This window comes from Cetorhinus maximus, chromosome 14, assembly GCF_964194155.1.
Source record: "Cetorhinus maximus chromosome 14, sCetMax3.hap1.1, whole genome shotgun sequence".
Classification (NCBI taxonomy): Eukaryota; Metazoa; Chordata; class Chondrichthyes; order Lamniformes; family Cetorhinidae; genus Cetorhinus; species Cetorhinus maximus.
The window spans coordinates 59493345-59512263 of record NC_135892.1 but is presented as its reverse complement, the minus strand read 5'-3'; the positions used below and the strand labels follow the sequence as shown (position 1 = coordinate 59512263).

At 38.9% G+C, this 18919-nt stretch overlaps 1 protein-coding gene across 2 annotated transcripts in view; it reads right to left on the bottom strand.

The window, feature by feature from the left end:
* LOC144689684 (proteasome activator complex subunit 4-like) overlaps positions 1 to 18919 on the bottom strand; it is a 172010-nt gene that overhangs the window by 38406 nt on the left and 114685 nt on the right. For both annotated transcript variants that reach the window (XM_078556977.1, XM_078556978.1), the window contains 6 exons: positions 18436 to 18540; positions 16565 to 16656; positions 8462 to 8593; positions 6022 to 6230; positions 1753 to 1838; positions 175 to 303 (listed from right to left, as the gene is read on the bottom strand). In XM_078556977.1, coding sequence (XP_078413103.1) covers positions 175 to 303; positions 1753 to 1838; positions 6022 to 6230; positions 8462 to 8593; positions 16565 to 16656; positions 18436 to 18540 — 753 coding nt within the window. The remainder of the gene's footprint in view (positions 1 to 174; positions 304 to 1752; positions 1839 to 6021; positions 6231 to 8461; positions 8594 to 16564; positions 16657 to 18435; positions 18541 to 18919) is intronic.

The window sequence follows — 18919 nt, the reverse complement described above, 5'->3', positions numbered from 1 at the left end:
TAAGCCAGTTTCATATGAAGAATGCCCTTTGCATACTGGCATTTACCATAATTTGTTGGGTTATTTTTCTTGAGGGAACAGGGGTTTTGCCCTAAATAGATAAGTTTCCTTATGGTCGTTTCGTGTTACTAAAATCTCAAGTTAAAAACAGACATATTAAGATACACAAATTACCTGTTTTACAACATCTAGCACCATAGACACTTGCTGGGGATACAGCAATCCCTGAGACATGAGTGATAAACACATCTTTGCATCCCTTTTAAGTTCATCATAGTTCTCATCATTTTCCACAGGAGCAATCTAAATTTAAGAAAAAAAAAGGAAATGGAATTTATAGTCTCAAACTAAATACTCAAATAAACATAACTTATAACGTCAATTGGACAGATTAATTTGGCAAGAAAAATGCTGGAAATGAAACGGGTGTTTAATTTGGAAAACTAAGTTTCCTCCAAATGAACATGGGCAAAATTTTTTGAGTTTTTTTTTTTAAACACCACTTCATCAAAAAGTTAAGTTCTAAAACTTGAGAGGAAATTATCCTTACAAGTGATTATGTTCACTTTTAGCTTCAACCAATTCACAATGGAACACTAAGAGGCAGCAAAATATTAGACAGGAACCCAAAGCAGAGGCGAAGTAACAGTAATACTTCAAACAGAGGTCTGGATTTGTTTAATCAAGTTGAAGTAGTTCACTCCAAAGAAAGGGGAATAGTTATGACAAGGTTTGGAGCACTAGTATGCAGGCTGAGTATATGAGCTTGATATCTCATTGCATTCAGCCTGGATTTGAACCGTGTGCATTGGGAAAAGGCTGGATAGAGGTCACAGGCAGGATGGTAAAAACATATGGGGCTGCATCTTCCGGTCAGCTAGTGGGGGGCAGGGCCCACTCACCGACGCGCAAAATAACAAATGAATCGGCTGCGCGCCCGCCTATTAAGGCCATTAAAAAAGTAATTAAAGTGATTAATGGATCTGCCCGTCCAACTTTAAGGTTGGTGGGCAGGCTGGGAGCCCAGGCGGGCTTCTGAAAAAACATGAAACCTCATCCACAGGCGGGATGAGGCTTCATGAGGTTATTAAAATTTGTATGAAATCTCTAGATAAAAGAAATTGACATGTCCCACCTCATGTGACAGTGGCACATGAGGGAACATGTCAGTAATTTTTTTTCTCATCTTTATTTAATGTTTCAAACCTGAGCCGATCTCCCTGAGGCAGTACTTTTCCTCAGGGAGATCTGTGCACTCTTTTGCACACGTGTGAAAGAGCACACTCGTGGCTCAGGGAATCCCCCCGCCGCCCGCACAGGGATGGCGCTTCCTGGAGGACGTCAAGCTGGGTAGGCCTTAACTGGCCTGCCCATGTAAAATGGTGGCATACCCCCGATTAGGGGCGCCAATTGGGAACTTGCCTGTTTGGTACCCGCTCCCGCAAAACCCCCTAACGGGGGGTGGGGGTGGGCGGGGTGGGGGGGGGGGGGGGAGAGAGAGAGAGAGAGAGAGAGAGAGAGAGAGAGAGAGAAGAGATCCTGCCCATGGAATTTTTTGACTGGGCAGTACCTTGTGCTTGCATATGGGAAAAGGGCATTGCTAGAAGGAGACTATCTGCTTTTTGGCAGCAGAGACATGAAACCAAATATATCGCAAGTTAATTGTAATTTATCCTGTATAATTTTAAGAACATGTTGTCAAGTGTGTAAAGTAAATTAGAAATTAATACAAACACTAAGATTACAACATACCTTGAATAAAAGTGGCATAAGATGAAGTTGCTCGGCAACTGCTGTAGAGAATGACCTTCCTGCACTTGCCATTAACCACTTCAGCACTGTGCAGCAAAACAAAGCATGCAATTGGTTAGGATGTCAATATCTTTACTATCTTCACTGAAATCTTAATTTTACATAACAGAAAATAATAAAAACATATACTCCACTTCAATAAAGCAAGCTCTTTGTATTCATCAGAATTAAAAACAAGTCTGCCCTGCTAAACAGTGCATGTACACATACAACCTTTGGAACAAAACATGAAACAGAAGAACAAAATGCTTCACTACAAGAACTAATGAGATTACTTATGTTTTCAAGCAATAGCATTAAGGTGAAGCAATATTGTTTGTCAGCATAGCAATCAAACTACAAATGCTAAAACAGGCGAAAAGATTTTGTTAAAAAGAAAATCAATTTAAAATACTAGGTGCCCCACGTACCTGATGCGAGGTTTTTGGCATTTACAGTCCCAAAGTGCAAATGTAGTTTTCACATCATTAAAACTGAACAAATTTATTGAAGCACTATATCACATCATTGGCTTTTGAGATAAAAAGTATTACACACTTTATTGATACTGAAAGATACAAGCCTCACAGATAGAATATTTGTGATGTTGTTTATTTATTACTTTACAAATCCCAAGTAATAACTTGGTTCTTTCCCATCTCGATCCTCTCACTGCAATGCTATTATGATTTTTTTTGCTCTACCTCCCTCACTGGATTTTGAATATTTATCTAAGATACGTTTATTTATTTATTTTCTCTCCTGGAAACCTTCTCTCCAATCCCCACTGAGTAAAGTGGATTTGTAGTTCTTGTAGAAATTATTGGTGGGGATTAGTAGTTCTTGTAGAAATTATTGCTGGTGTACTCCTACCAAGGAAAGTATTCCACAGGTTCAACAAAGAGAGGCAGAGGGGTTTAGGGAGGGGCTCAGGAAGCTAAAAGCAAGGCCACCCATGATGGAGCGATTAAAATCAGGAGGCTCAAGAGACCCGAATTCAAGAGTGCAGATGTCTCAGAGGGTTGAAGGGGAGATTACAGAGATAGGGAGGGGGGGGAAGCCATGGAGGATATTCAATTTCCAATTTTGATTAGTAATGGTCCCAGCAAAGCCCGTGGACATTCTACTGCATTAAATATCCTTGGAATTCTCTACCCCAGAGGGCTGTGGAGGCTCAGTCATTGAATATGCTCAAGACAGAGATGGTTAGATTTCAATATGTTAAAGATATCAAGGGATATGGGGATAGTGCAGGAAAATGTCATTGAGGTGGAAGATCAGCCGTGATCTAGTTGAATGGCGGAGTAGGCTTGAAGAGTCGAATAGCCTATTCCTGCTCCTATTTCCTATGTTCCTAAACATTCAGTGGTGAGCACAGTTCGTCATTTATTACGGTTTAGCCATGGCTAGCTGATTGTCCTACATTAGCAAATTGCCTCAAGACTTTCTCCCAGCAATTATAAAACAGAAATCATTAAAGGCAAATAAATGGTGTTGAGGTTCACGATCTAATTGAATGGAGCTTGAGGGCCTAAATGGCCGCCTCCTGTTCATATCTTTTTATGTTCCAACTCCAAAGTGTATTTATAAAGAATAAAGGGAATTCAAACCATGGAGTGAGAGATGAGAAGAGATTATTGGAAGCAAAAGCAAAATACAGCAGATGTTGGAAATCTGAAATAAAAATTGAAATTGCAGGTCAGGCAGCATCCATGGACAAAGAAACAGAGTAAACATTTCAAGTTGATGACCCTTCATCTGAACTTAAGATAGAAATGTATTAGATTTTGAGCAAGTGAAGGGGTGGGGGGGGAAAGGAAGAACAAAAGGGAAAGGTCTGTGATAGGGCGGAGGTCAAGAGAGATTAAAGGCAAAAGATTTCAGAAGCCAAAGGGAATGGTAATGGGACAGGCAAAGAAACAAAAGATGATTGGAAGCTTGGTTTGAAGATAAGTTTTGATAAAGTTCTAAAGGGCAGAGACGAGAGGTGGAGATGTTTAGTGGGTGGTAGAGAATAGGACCCAGGCCGCTTTATTACAACTCTTAACTACATTAACCAAATGGTGAGGAAGGGGTTATAATCAGTGGCAAGGCAGCAGGGTTTTGGTGGAGGCAAAGAATGATGGCTTCTATTTGCCTAATTTAATAAACTTTCACTCATTTATTACAATTTTAGGCAGAGGAGGGGCTCAGCCAAGGACAGAAAATGTAAGCTGAGAAATACTATTAATGGTGAGGAAGTATCAAGAAAGCTAAAGTGGGCATGGTAGGTTGAGAAGGAGGACAGGAATAGAAAGTCCTAAAAGGGATAGCTAGAAGTATGGTAAAAGCAAAATACTGTGAATGGAGATCTGAAAAGAGTTAACGCTGGTTCTCTGTCCACAAATGCTGCCAGACCTGCTGAGTTTGTCCAGCACTTTGTTTTTATTGTAGCTAGAAGTAGGGGCTTGGGTGAAGTGCAAGGTTCCCTCTAAGCTGTGTGCATGTGCATCCCGCAGCAATCATAATAGTGCTGTGCAGGCTGCTGACAAACTTCCCCCTTTAAGATACCACCTGTGTGCAACTGCATAAAAAGATCATTAGTACTGTGCATTGAATTAAACAGGCCACACTCAAGAAAAAACCTTAGCGGGCGCACTGGTGCAGAGTAGCAGCCAAAATGTGCAAGTGGATATGGAGGAAGATTTTAAGTTACATGGAGGAAGATTTTAAGTTACATGGACCAGTGGTAGAGATCTATGGGTAGTAGTAAGAGAATCAAACGATAAGTGCTAATCCTGATGTTTCTACCATCTGCTTCCTGACTCTCTCAACATGATTCATTAGGTGGGCTTAGGAATCAGATAAGCTTATCAAATGGATCCTAAAGGAAGCACAGAGCCATCACCTTAATATTTTAATACAATTAATGCTTGCTGGCAGCCACTAGCACTTCCTGAAAAAGGTTCTGACAAATGTGGCAGTGGCCCAAATGCAGACACAATGGGCATGGGCTATCACTCTGTTAAACTCAACCATAGATCAGGCGCAACACTGTTGAATTTAAGTCCCATTATGTTTGACATCTTCCTGTCCATCAAACTTCAGATATCACATAATGGACCGTAACCTCCAACTAGCGTTGGAAAGTGCTGGCCAGCTGAAATGAGAAAAAATACATGCACACTTACCTGGTCTTGAAAACTGCGTTGGCACTTCTGTTTGCTTGGGGCCTGTATCAAAAGAATCCTCGCAACCCTAGTGAAGCCTAGATCCAGTGTATTCAAGGAGGCATGCCCTGTTTTTTTTTTACAGCACTTGCTGCCGTAAAGCAGGTAAGTTTAAAAGGCCAGGAAAATTGACAGGCCTGGGAAGTGTCTAAGGTAAGTAGATAGGATTTGGGGGTTGGGGGTGTCCGGGAGTGGGGTCCAGAGGTCGAGGGGGGTGGTGTCCGGAGGTCTGAGGTCTTTGGGGGGCCGGTGGGGGGGGGGGGGTGTGTGTGTGTGTGTGTGTGTGTGTGTCCAAAGTCGGGAGGGAGAAATCAGAGGTTCGGGAGGCGGGGTTGTCAGAGGACGGGGGAGGGATGGGGTTAGGGCAAGCCTGGGTCTTTATAATAGTTACCCAGAATTTAGAAGAGGTTTTAATTCTTCTAACTTTCTCTGGGTAGCTATTGGTATAACCCCGGCGGAGCCATCAAAATTTGTGATTTAAATTGCATTTTCGGATGGTTCCCAGCACAGTGCAATTGTCCAGAGGAAGTTAACACTTCTGGGCAATTGCCATGCAAACCGTTATCTGGGAACTTGCCAGAGGGATTCCCCAGTATATCTTTGGGGTGCCCCCCAAACCTGACGCTGGGGAATGCGGAAGATACGGGCCAATGTTTAATACAAGTGACAATTTAAAAGGTATTAATAGACAGTGTCACAAATGCAACATACAAAAAAATTCTCCAGGAACAGAAAATGTCTGAGTCACAATATCTAGTCTGCTTATGAAACACTGAATTAACTCATTCAATGTCTATCGAAGGATTAGTCTTTGCAACCTTCAACAGGCACAGCTTTACCATAGCAGAATAAATATTCGTTCACACATTGTACATAGCTCAACTCCCTGTAAACATCTCATCATCCAACTTAGTGCTTGAAAAGTGATCGGCAAGGTTAACCAATTCTCCATCTTAATAGCTGAAAATTCCAACTATACTTCAGACAGTAAATTATCCATAGAAGATTGCCTACTGCCTACCTGTTTTCAGAAGTTTAATAGCCTGGGTTCTTTCATCTTGTTCCCCAACACCATTTTCCTCAACAATGTGATTTTGTATCTCTTCATCAATTTCCATAAGGGGCTTAAGTTGCTCTAAGATACAACTGGTGAATTCAGCGACATGTGGCGACAGAGTTGGATTTGAATTTGGTAGAGTGATGTCTATCATGAATAAGTATGTTAGAACACTGTGGAGAGAATATTTGAGAAGGAAAATGAATAAATGAATAATGTGTTACAAAATTATGTTATAAATTACATTGCATCATAACAAAACTGTTGAATTTCAGTGGTATTTGACAAATTAAAGGATCTTAGTATCACTAATGAGAAGCAGTTGGGAACACAAATTAGTTAGGTTTTCTTTTTGACAAAACAACCTAGCATTCAATGTTGACCCATATTGGTGGCAGTGATTAAAATTCATTCAGCACATGCTAGACTTGACACATTACAATATTTGATCAGTGGTTTACAAGGTAAACTGAGAGTTACAATACCCCATTTATGCCTTGGGTAAAAGTTGTGGTAACAAGTTCCTGCACTCCCTGACCCGAACCCTTGACTTTCCCTTTGAGTGTCTCTTGAACTCTCCTACACCTTCTGTTTATTTGGACCTGCTTTATATAACCCTTTCTACAATACAAAAATCACTAAATTTCACTGGACCGATTATTAAGTCACAGCCGTTGTCTTATTGTCCAATTATAGGGAGAGCATGTACACAAGGCCCTGGCTTTGCTCAGCTTTTGGTCTAATAGTCCCTCTGTTTTCTGACAGCTGAAGCTGAGACAGCTTTTACACTGATCTTGCCGGTCCAATGATTCTGGCTAGACACCATTCATCCTGTCTCAGACCAGGATTCCAGTCCTCCCTTACTTATTACATTTCAAGTAAGGCGCCTAGTCTACTTGCCCACGGGAACAAAGCTGACTCCGCTTGCTATTCTGTTCCTTTATTTTTGCTGTTATTTTAACAATATTGTTCATTACCTTATTGACCTCTCCTACTACCTCCATTTTCCTAATGTTACCTATACCTGCAAGGCATAACGGCCTCTTAGGTTCATACAAAGGCAAGACAAAACATATCTATGTATATACATATTTTTCAGGTGACATGGTGGCAGTATTCTAACAGGCAGATTTTCTAATTAAATACATCCTCATTAGCAATTAGTGAACATACCAAATATCCCAAATTTCAGGTATATTTTTCCACCTTGAAAATTTTGTAAATTTTTATGAATCATTTCTGAGAATTAATTGTTATCATTTGGTAAATCGTAAAGGGTCATATGGATTAGAAGGTTTGATGTTAAATTAGCTGGTATCATCCAGGATGGCAGTTGGAGTTTTACAAGTGAGGCCAGTGCCTCTGGGTTACTCAGTGGGGGAAAAATTAGCTCCACTTCTGATTATTATCCTGTGACTTCTGCTGGAACGTGGAATCAGTGGTGTAACTAAGGATAGGACTGTGCTCAAGTCTGATACTTCTCATAGGGAGAGAGATCTAGAGGTCCAGATAGAACAAATGACAGAGATAGATAACAAGGAAGGGAGGGAAAGGAGCAGGAGAAAAATAAGGAGCAATGGGAGAGAGAGAGAGAGATAAAGGGGAGGAGGAAATAGACAAAAGTAAATAGGGGAGTGATCCACAGGTACAGAAGGGGAGAGGTATAGAAAGAGGCATAGACAAAGGGGGAGTAGCAAAAAGGGTGATAAGGAGAGACAGCAAAAGGGAAGAGTGCAAAAGAAAGTGAAGAAAGAAGGAGAATGAGAGAAAGAGTGCTTGTTTTCAAAAGTAAGTCTTGAATGCGAGAATCACTTGGCATGCAAGAATCACAGATAATTGCGCTGAGAAATGGTGGGCCTTCCAGCATTTTGAAGCAACTGAATGCATTGCTTGGCCACTTCAGAAAGCAATTAAGAGACAACCTCAGTGCAGATAGGGATGACAGGTTTCCTTTCCTAAGGGGCATAAGTGAATCAGTTGAATTTTCAACATTTGTATGGTCACTTTCACTGACACCAGCAATTTTTAAAAACTTAACACAAATTCTTAAACTACTATTAGCTTCCCAGTGACCATGAGTAACGCATCTGGACATCTGTCAATAAATGCTAATTAAAATTATTACATTAGCATCATTATGTTAGCATCACAGTGCTAACGACAAGTACAAGAGATTCGCTCCAAATTGATCATTGTAAATTATGAATTGGATACATTCTGATCATGTCTTTAGTATAGGTGGATGTAGGATTCATGACACATCTTGAACTTGTACAATTTAATACGCAAATGTAGATTTAGAAAAATCAAATCAAATCCACAACTGGGTATACACACACTTCATAACAATAGGATATTAAAATGCTTTCAAATCCTCCCAATTGAAATCTCAATAAGCACTCACCTTCCTATCCTTTCTCGCACATTTTTATAGACCTGTGTGAGTTTGGGCTCAAGATACTGAAGGAGTCTATGCATCAGTTCAGGTACTCTCCATTCTTGCTGCGCCAAGCCACCCTGCAAAACGTATAGTCGGCTAGCAACAGAACACAAAATGTGATTTGATAAATGATTTATGTTTCCATTTCTAGCAGATCAAGAAAAGTCAGCCCATAACATTTTCTTTATGATTACCATTACAGGCATTAACGTCCTCATTTCTTCGTTGCTGTTCATCTTTCACATAAATCATAGATTCATACAGTACTGATGGAGGCCATTTGTCCTGTCTATGTTGGCTTATTGAAAAAGCTATCAAATTAGTCCCACTATCCTGTTTGTTCCCAATAACCCTAAGGATTTCTCCTTTCTAAGAACATATCCAACTTCCTTGGGTGAATTTACTATTGAATCTGCTTCCACCATCCTTTCAGATAATGAATTGCAGATCAGAGCAACTCAAAAAAATTCTCATTACCCCATGGTCTTTGGTTAAATATTTAAATCTGTGAATATGAGAGAGTGACACGAGAGCGGGGGCATGGGGGAGTGCGGGGGTGGGGAAGTGGGAGGGCGAAGGCGGTGAGGAGGGTGAGGGCAGGAGAGTGAAGGAGGAAAGAGGTAACACTTGGACATTGTCCCTAAAAGAGTTGATCATCAGGGCTTATCATTGGACGTGTAATAATGGCTCTGTCCAGTGTAGATCTTAGACAAAGAAGAGAAAGGTTCAAGATTTGATCCTTAGTATGATGATTAACTAGTTGCTGACATCCCTCGAGCTTGGGAGGAGTGAATAAGTCAGTCAGGGTTTCCACTGGCATCTCCAAGTGTCGTTAAGCAAGAAAAGAGTTGAGTTCAGCAATGATACTACAAATGAGCTTAATCTGGCTTTGCTCAAAGATACCCTTTTTTTATTCTTTCATGGGATGCGGGTGTCAGCGGCTTGGCCACCTTTTGTTGTCCACCCCAAATTGCCCTTGAACTAAGAGACTTGCTAGGCGATTTCAGAGGGAGATTAAGGGTCAGCCAAATTGCTGTGGGTCTGGAGTCACATGTAAACTAGACCAAGTATGGATGGCAGGTTTCCTTCCCTAAAAGACATTAGTGAACCAGAGGTCTTTACAACACTTGATGATAGTTCCATGGTCGCTATTACTGATACTAACTTTGGCAAATCCACCAGGATTTGAACCCATCTCCCCACAGCATTAGCCTGGACTCTGGGTTACTAGTTCAGTGACATTACCACTGCACCACCATCTGCCCATAATCTTATCTGGGGAAGTTACCACAGGATGGTTGTCATGCATAGAACTACACCTCAACTTTGTTCTGCAGCTTTAGGAAGTAGAAAATGAAACAAATGCCATAGATTTGATATGGTCATTCATCAATCTTACTCCATTGTAAGCAAAATCAGTTTCTTAAACTGAGACTTCAACAGAGATCTCAAGTTAATGGAAAAAAAATAAAGCATATATAAACATCCTGCTCCACATTGCGCCAGGTCAGGGAGAGAGACAGCACTCTGCATGTGGAAACTGTAGTATATTCAAGCAATCAGGAAGGAGATGTTGTGTAATCTATCATCCTTCCTCATGAGTTCAAATATAAAATGGGGAAATTTTAAAGTCTCCATATTTTGAACATCATCGATTAGTTTGGAACATAGAAGTGCCAAAACATTATTTGCCTTGAGCTTTCAGAAGACGACAGCTATACTACCAGGAGAATGTGTATTAACCCATATAGCTGCTTTATACTTAGTATCAAGAGAAATCTACTGCATGTTGATTAATACTGTGACCTCAGGACATGTACCAAAAAACTCCCCTTTTTCTGGCAAGTCCTATCTACTTGAGAAATAAGAAAGCAGTACATTTCACAACCCATTTAGTTGCACACTATTTGTACTAGGTTTGCCCACTGTATTGGTTCGAAATGAAAAATAATTGCCTAGGTTGGCAGATGTTTTTGGTTCAACCTATGTGTAGTGCTAAGGTTCCACTAACTATAGCAAGGTGATGCTTCCTTGAAAGGAAGATGTATCCAATAGCAAACAGCAATTTAGCTAATACTTTCCCAAGATAAAAACTTTAGATGCAATTTTTTTGTGACTGTTGTTTCCATATACCAAAATAAACAGGTAGGTAGGAAAAGACTTGAAAGAAATTATGTTGATTTAAAACTCACTAATCTTTTGACACTGTAAATTTAAGATCATGTACACAAGAAATCAGTGTTCAGATGGGTTCAATATAAAATTGTGCGAAATAATCTTCATGACATTTAAAAACACTTAAATAGTCATTTGAAGTGCTACAGGCCCAGAGCCAGAAGGTGGGATTAGACTGGATAGATCTTTTTCGGACAAAATGGTCAAATGTCCTCCTTCTGTCCCATAAATTTTTCTGTGTTACTATGAGGAAGGTATTAAGATTTATCTGATTATCTTGAGATTACTGTCCTGCTGACTTAAAAAATATTCATTAGAAGTATAATCACAGAGAATATTCTCAAGCATGTGTTATTAATAAAACAATTTACATATGCTGAATGCCTCATTTTAGTATAATATTGGCTTAACACTTTCAACTTGTTACAATAAAATGATCAATTGATCAATTACTTTGACACTCAAATGTGAATCTGTGAAATGTTCAACTGTACTTTGAGGAAAAAAACAATATAATTAAAGGAAATATCATACCACCAGTTTAAGGCATTATCTTTCTTACCAATGTTCATCTTCAAACTACAAAAGAAAGGTTTTCAGAAGAAATTGAGTACTTGAGTGTACCCGTCAACAACAAAATAATAAATCACAATTAGAATACCACAGCAATTCTAACTAATCTATCTTTCAAACATCAAGCTTTACAAAAAATTATCCAAAAAGACTGATTAAAAAAAAGGAAATAGATACACACAAACACACACAAGGATTGTGCACACAGTGGATGGAATCTCACCAACTTAAAAACTAATGGGGGTCAGGACCATTTCCCGGTCCTAGCCACACATTTGCTGGCAGCATACCTGCTGCCGTAATCTTCCAGGAGGTGCCTAATTCTTGGCTGCCTCCGTGTCCATCGTCCAATTAAGGATGCATCCAGATTCCCAAGGCTGTAAGACAACAGAAGCACCCTTTAAAGGGATGCCAATTTTGTGTCCATAAACTGTGACCAAAACCGTTCCATCCATAGGATGGCATTTGACAGCAGCTGTGGCCTGCAGTAGCTTCCGCTTTCGGTGGGGGCACGGGCAGGGTGGTATGTGTACGAAGCCTCATGGGATCCCCAATCAGCTGTTTTCAAGCCACCTCCAAGCATCTGCCGTGCTTTGGCCTCAGCAGAGGGCCCATCAGCCACAAAGAAGATCCCCACAGCTTCCCCAATCGTCCACTTAAGTGTGCAGATTGGCTAACTGCCATTGCCGGGTGGACAGCCTTTGGTGTTTCCATCCCACTTCCGGAAAGATCAGTAAGAGGTGCAAACCTGTCAACCCACTGAACTAATGTCCTCCCATGCTACACCTTGCCCATGATCCTGCTATGAAGCCCTCCTCCAGCAGGGTTGGGAAGATTCTGCCCATCATGCTCACATCAATCTATATTGCACATTCCATCTTGAAATTAGTAAATATATTGCAGTTGTGTTCAAACAGATTAGTTCACACTCAATTTATTTTCTGGAGAATTTCCTTTCAGCTCCACTACTGCATTTCTACAATTTCTTACCAATTTCTGGCCAGAACTCCAATCGTACTTGTGTTTTGAAAAGCACATTAAACTGCTATACAAGCACTTGGGAACACAATGGCACTCGCGTTCTTATTTAAATGCTTAATCTTCCAAGTACAAGTAACTACCACTGCTTTATTCAATTTTATAAAATAAAAAAGATCAAACTTGGCAAAGTTTACCCACAGGTTACAAAATACTTAGTATAATGTGAATTTTGGAACGGGCTATGCAATTTCACACCATATGGTTATAGGAAACACTATCGATATTCTGCAGTCTCTTACAATGACTGAGAAAATGTTTTTACTTTGTGAAGCCAAGCTGAAATTATACAGGCATGACAGAACATTCTAATTTTATTGCATAAAGATTGGCACTGCAGCATACCTTAACTCAGAACATCTTTCAAGTCGCCTATCATGATTTCTATTCCCATGTGCACATAACACCCCCATTACGGAATGCAATGGAGTTGTCAGAAAGATTTTATTCCTTTCAGTATTTTAGCAAACAAGTCTGAATTTGAACATTATTGTTTTAAAAACAGACCTCGTATGGTGTTTTGAAGGGACTGGAAAAATATTGAGATTTGGTTTGTGCTTTCAAATATCACTGGTGAACATATCTTTTCACTATATACACAGCCCTCCTTATCAGATTCCTAAGCACCATCTTCAATGTGGATGCATGGAATGCCTCAAATAAGAATGGAGAGCGCATTTCAGAATACCTGTTTTAACAAAGCCCATCTGATTTGGAGGTATTAACGCTGTTAGCACTTCTTCCAGTGTCTTTGCCATAATTTTTGCAAAACGTGTACACCTCCTGCAGACATGGGGATCCATATCTGGTTACAAAAGCAGAGAATGTTGCCTTGTTCAAATTCAGAAGCAAGATTTATTTTTACTCAAACAAAAACAGAAAATGCTGGAAAAGCTCAGCAGGTCTAGCAGCATCTGTGGAGAGGGAAACAGAGTTAACGTTTTGAGTCCATGTGACCCTTCTTCAGAGCTCGAAACGTTAACACTGTTTCTCTCGCCACAGATGCTGCTAGATCTGCTGAGTTTTTCCAGCCTTTTGTTTTTGTTTCAGATTTCCAGCATCCACAGTATTTTGTTTTTATTTTTACTCACTCATTAAAGAATGCCAGAGGACTCGGAGCAACACTTTCTAATAAGGACAATTAAATTAAAATTTTCCACAACAATAATAGGGCCTATGGCCTTCACTGTCTCAGCTAAGATGATGATCTTCCCAAATGTGTTTTTACAATCGTATGACACAGGAGTACAGTAATTGTGTAAACTAAGCTTAGTTACTTCACACTTGGAAAGCTTGTGAGGAGCACAAGCCACCATAAATTTCACTTCAAAAGGATTTTATGGTTGCAGAGTCTAATCAGCAAGTCTTCTCACAGACTGAACTATATCCTTAATAAAAATAATTAGTTTAGCTTTTCATCAGATTTGTTCCCATTTTTGTAATTTCTGGTTCTCTGGGTTGCTCTACTTGGTCTAAAGAGATCAAGCTCTTTCAGTACATTAGCCTGATAGGTCAGAATCTGATCTTTTGATCTTTTCGTAAGAGACTTCCATTTGTACTTTTGTCAACGAACAGAGGACAAACAGAAAAAAGGACGATATAAATAAGCCCCTTTGGAGGATCCAGCCAGGTTAGCAGAGGGACAGACAAGTAACAGATGCAATTTCACATAGAACTGAGAGAGCTAATATATTTTTTGGAAACAGGACGATGAATAGAATTATGAACTCAAACAGAACAGTGCTAAGAGTGGAGCAATGGAGACACGTTGGAATGCAAATACACAATTCCATAAAAGTGTCTTTGGGTTTTACAAAGGAGCACAGAGTACATAAACAAAGATGTAATATTGAAATTCACACAGGCAATGGTTAGGTTCACAGTTCTAGATTATGTGCAGTTTTGGATGCCCCATTATAAAATAGTAAAGCCCATGGTGAGTATACACGTAGAATCACCAGAATAATGCAAGGACTTTAAACTACAGCTACGAGGAGAGGTTCAAGGTACTGGGAGCATTTCTACTAAAGTAGAAAAGGCAAAGAAGATATTTAAAACAACCAGTAAAAAGGTAAGGAGGAGTCAGGATACTGTGCTTATGCAGAGAGTGGTTTGAGCATGGAATACTTTAGCCACATGGAGTAATTAAGGAATGGACTATTATATCTTTCAAAAGAGTCGGCAAACATTTGAAGCAGGGGAATATACAGGTCAGGGGAGAAAAGAGCAATCCTGTGGAATTAATCTTGAATTGCTCCAGCAAAGAGGTGAGCCAAATAGTCTTTCTGTGCAGCCATTTTTTGTAATGCATCATTTACACAGCATAAGTTCATAACAGTAAATTGGGTTTTATTTTACATATCGAAGTCATCTTTTGAGCAAACTAGCAAATTGTCTTCTATTAGATTACTTTCCTACCAAAAGAGATTGAATCCAAAGAAGTGCCCTCTTGGCTTATCAAAAATTCTCAGAAACATATAACATTTTGTCACTCCCAACACAAGGCCAACAGTGAAATCTCACTGCACGTCATAACTGGTTTTGTTTGTAAGGGATTTATACTTAATTAAGATTACTGTTCCCCGGCTAAAAAATTTTTTTCTGTAGAATTCATTATGCAATACAATCTTTTCTCCTAACCCACACTCCCAACTTACTTGCTAAACCACCCCCCAGTATAGAGTAGATAACCTGCTCGCCGTTGTAGGAGAGCCAGGGGTGCCTAGCAGTTTCCTTGTCTCCAATCACTAGTTTATCATCAATAGTCTGAGTCTATAGACTGCTTTGATGTAAGCTGCAAGTAGCTGCATCCTGCACTGCTATGACATAGCACAGTGGTAAAGCAACATTTTACATCACCATGCCACCTTTTCTAACACAAATTGACTATACAGCAGAAACAGCTCTTTGTAATAAGTTTGTCATGAACTATCAGATCTATTTTTGACTTATGAAATGTAACCACAGAGCACTAGCATACTAACACTATAAATTATGGTTTTGAATGTTCACAACAGTGACTGGCAAAGCTAAAGGGTTATAGAAATACACTGTAGTCTTTACACCAATATGAGATTTCAATTTTTCAGCTAATATTCTAGAGACATTGCGGCAACTTTACATTAACAATATTCTGATTTGTGCCATTTAAATATATAAATTCATGGACAATGCAATTCAAGGTAAACTGTATGCCAATACCACAATATTTCCTGCTTGGCTTTCAGCTCTGTCAATAAATAGCTGCACTGTACTCAGCCATTTTATATAATGCATAGAATTAGAATCCTGTTCTTAGGAACAGAAGTTGGCCATTCAGCACCCAGGGCCCGCTCTGCTATTCTATTAGATATGTTTGATCTGCAGCTCAACTATATTTTCCCACCTTTGTTCCATATACCTTGAGACTCTTACCTAACAAAAATCTTAGTTTTAAAAGTTCCAACTATTCTAGAACAGCCTTTGGCAGGGGTTGGAAAGAGTTCCAAATTTCTACCATTTTTTTGTGAAAAGTGTTTCCTGATTTCACTCCTGAATGTTTCAGCTCCAATTTTATTATATTCCCTTGCTTTCGGTTCCCCCACCAGAGGAATTAATTTCTCAGTATTTACTCTATTAAATCCTTTAAATATTTTAAACACTTTGGTCAGATCATCCCTCAATCTCCTCCACTCAAGAGAATGCATTCCAACTTTTACAATCTGTCCTCAGAAATTAACCCTCTAAGCCACCCACCATTCTGGTGAACCTATTCTAGGCTCCCTCTAAGGCTAAAATATCCTTCCTGAGGTTTGGTGCCCAAAGTTCAACACTACTACAGGTGGGGTCTGAACAAGGCTCTATGAAACTTAAGTGTAACTTCCTCCCTTTTGTTTTCTAGGCCACTTAAAATAAAGGTCAATACTCAATTCACCTTGTTGATAGCTCTTTGTGCCTTTCTGTTGGCTTTTAATGATATGTTTATTTGGACTCCCAAATCACTTTGCTCTTCTAGTTTTTCGCCATTTAGAAAATATTCCAATTTATTTTCCTTCTGCCTAAAATGGATGACCTCACAACTGCCTATCTGCCTATGCTGAACTCTATTTGCTATAGCTTTGCCCACTCACTTAATCTGTCAATGTCCTTTTGCAACTTTCTGTTCCAATCTGCACGACCTACCATCCCTCCTGAATTTTAGTTTTCTTCTTCAAAAAAAAACATATTCAGTGTACCAGCCCATTTCTTCAAATTCATAAATTCCCCTCCCCCCCTCAAAAATGGATTCATAAAATTACTTACCATGCATCTGCGAATGATCCTCCTTCTCCACTCAATGGGGCCTCCATTAGCAACTCAAAAAGCCAATGGAGTTTCCGAGGGTCCCTACTCTCCTGTGAGAATAAAATGATTGTTTTTTCATAATGAAATTCTCCTTCCCTTTCTTTTGATCTATTTACAGTATACCTGAAATAGTGCAACAGAAATGTAAATACAGTTGTTAATCTTAAAACCTCTATTTATTTAAAGTTATTCTAATTTTAATGAAAAAAAAATAAATGACTAACCTTTGATCAGCCTTTAAGGAATAGGGTGGAAAGATGGTCATTTGGAGCATAAACACTGCATAGACCAGTTGGGCTGAAAGGCTTGTGTCTGTGTTGTAAATTGTATGTAATATTGCCTTACAGGTTTGCTGCTTTGCACATACTTTCACTTACTCTGTATTTAATGCTTATTCTCATCAGAACCATTTTTAAATGATAAATTTAGTGGAAAACTGTGAAGTAACTTAGAGGGTGATATACATTCTGGAGTAGCATGAATTACAGAAAGAGAGAAAGATTATATAAAAATAAGATAACATAAAGGGAATACCTCTTATTTAACGAATCTATAAATGGATTGACTTTAAATAGTATTGATATACCATATTTTTGGTAGGCTCAAAATAATCACTTTCCCACCACTGCCCCAACCCAATCAAAATGTCAAGGCAAGATTAGATTGCTTTCTAGAATGGAATATCTGGAATGTTAAAATATAAAATAATTCCATATTTCAAACCTAATGGTGTGGAATTATTTTGCTTAATTTAATTAAGAGCAAACACAAAAAATGATTACAATGCATTATCATAGCATTTTACAGTACGTATAAGAGTTGGTTTTTGAACAGCAGGTTGCTGAATGCATGCACAAGGCCAAAAGTAGCCAGGAATTGCACATCCAATTTCAGATTGGCTCGATGGTAGCAATATTGCCTTTGAGTCAGAAGGCTGTACACATTCAAGGCCTACTTTAAGACTCTAGTCCATAATCTAAGTAGGGCAGTGCTAAAATGCTATCCTTCAGATTAGATGTTAAATCATAATAGCCTATTTGCTCAGCTGAATTTACTAGATCCCATGATGCTTCTTTTTGAAGAACACCAGAGTATTCTCATGGTACCTTGACCAACATTCATCCCTCAAACTCCACCAAAAGGGGAATGACCAATGATTCATCTCATACTGTTTGTGGAAGCTGTGTGTTAATTTGCTGCCCAATTTTCTTACAAACTACCAATGATTATATTTCAAAAGTCATTCATTGGCTGTGAAGTACATTGGAGTATTCTGAGGGTATGAAAGACACTGAAATGTCCATTTTTTATTTTCAACTAATTTCTTTGCAAATTACAGAAGGCTTTAGTATTTTGTTTCCAAAATGACCCCCTCAAATGGAGAATCTATTTAGAAGCTTCCACTTTGTTTAAAAAAAGTGTTATAATTTTATTTTAAAATGCTTCATACATTTGCATAAAACACATTGGGGAACAGTGTTATTCCATGGTTATAAAGGCTTAATATTTACAGAGCAAAGTCACTAAGTTTATAAACAAGTCTTTCTCACTCTGAATTAACTGTCTGAACATGCTAAAATTTGGCCATGATTTTCTTAAGCTACAATGATTTACCCTTTCCAATACAATTTATTTTAACACATATTTAGGCAGTAAGTAGTTTGGGCAGGAATATTTTAGACCTATTTGACTGTATAGTTAATTTATTTAACATTTACATGAGGTAATGATTTGGATTTTACATCAAAATTAAAACAAAGGCAAATTTTAACTTTAAATGTCTGCAAGCATTACACAGCTCAGATAAACAATTTGTCCATTTCACTTACACATGCCGTGGCAATGCATGTTCCCCAGTCACTGTAGGTCTCTACTGTAATGTTGGACAAGGCAATCCTCAGAAAGGGACAGAGAATTTTCCACAGCTGCTCCACCTACAATCACAAAAATAATCAACCCCAGTTCAAGAGGCTGAACATAATGTAAAAATCACAAGTCTACATTCCAGCAACAGGAATATTGCAAAGACTGGATGGCATAAAATTAAATTTCAGTTTTCCATCCTTAGCTACAAATCCCCAACACTTAAATAGGACAAAAAGCTCAAACCATTTTCTAGAAGCATTATTTGTTGATTTCAAAGGCGTCACATGTTAAACACACCAGTTATTTAGAGTAGAAACAGAGTTCAGTTAGTCCATTACTTTGCATATTTAACTGGAAACTTGTTCATTGAAACACCTAAACTTGCCCTGAAATATAAAAGTGAATTTTCAAGTACCAGGATGAGAGTGGCCCAAAGGCAAAAGGGTC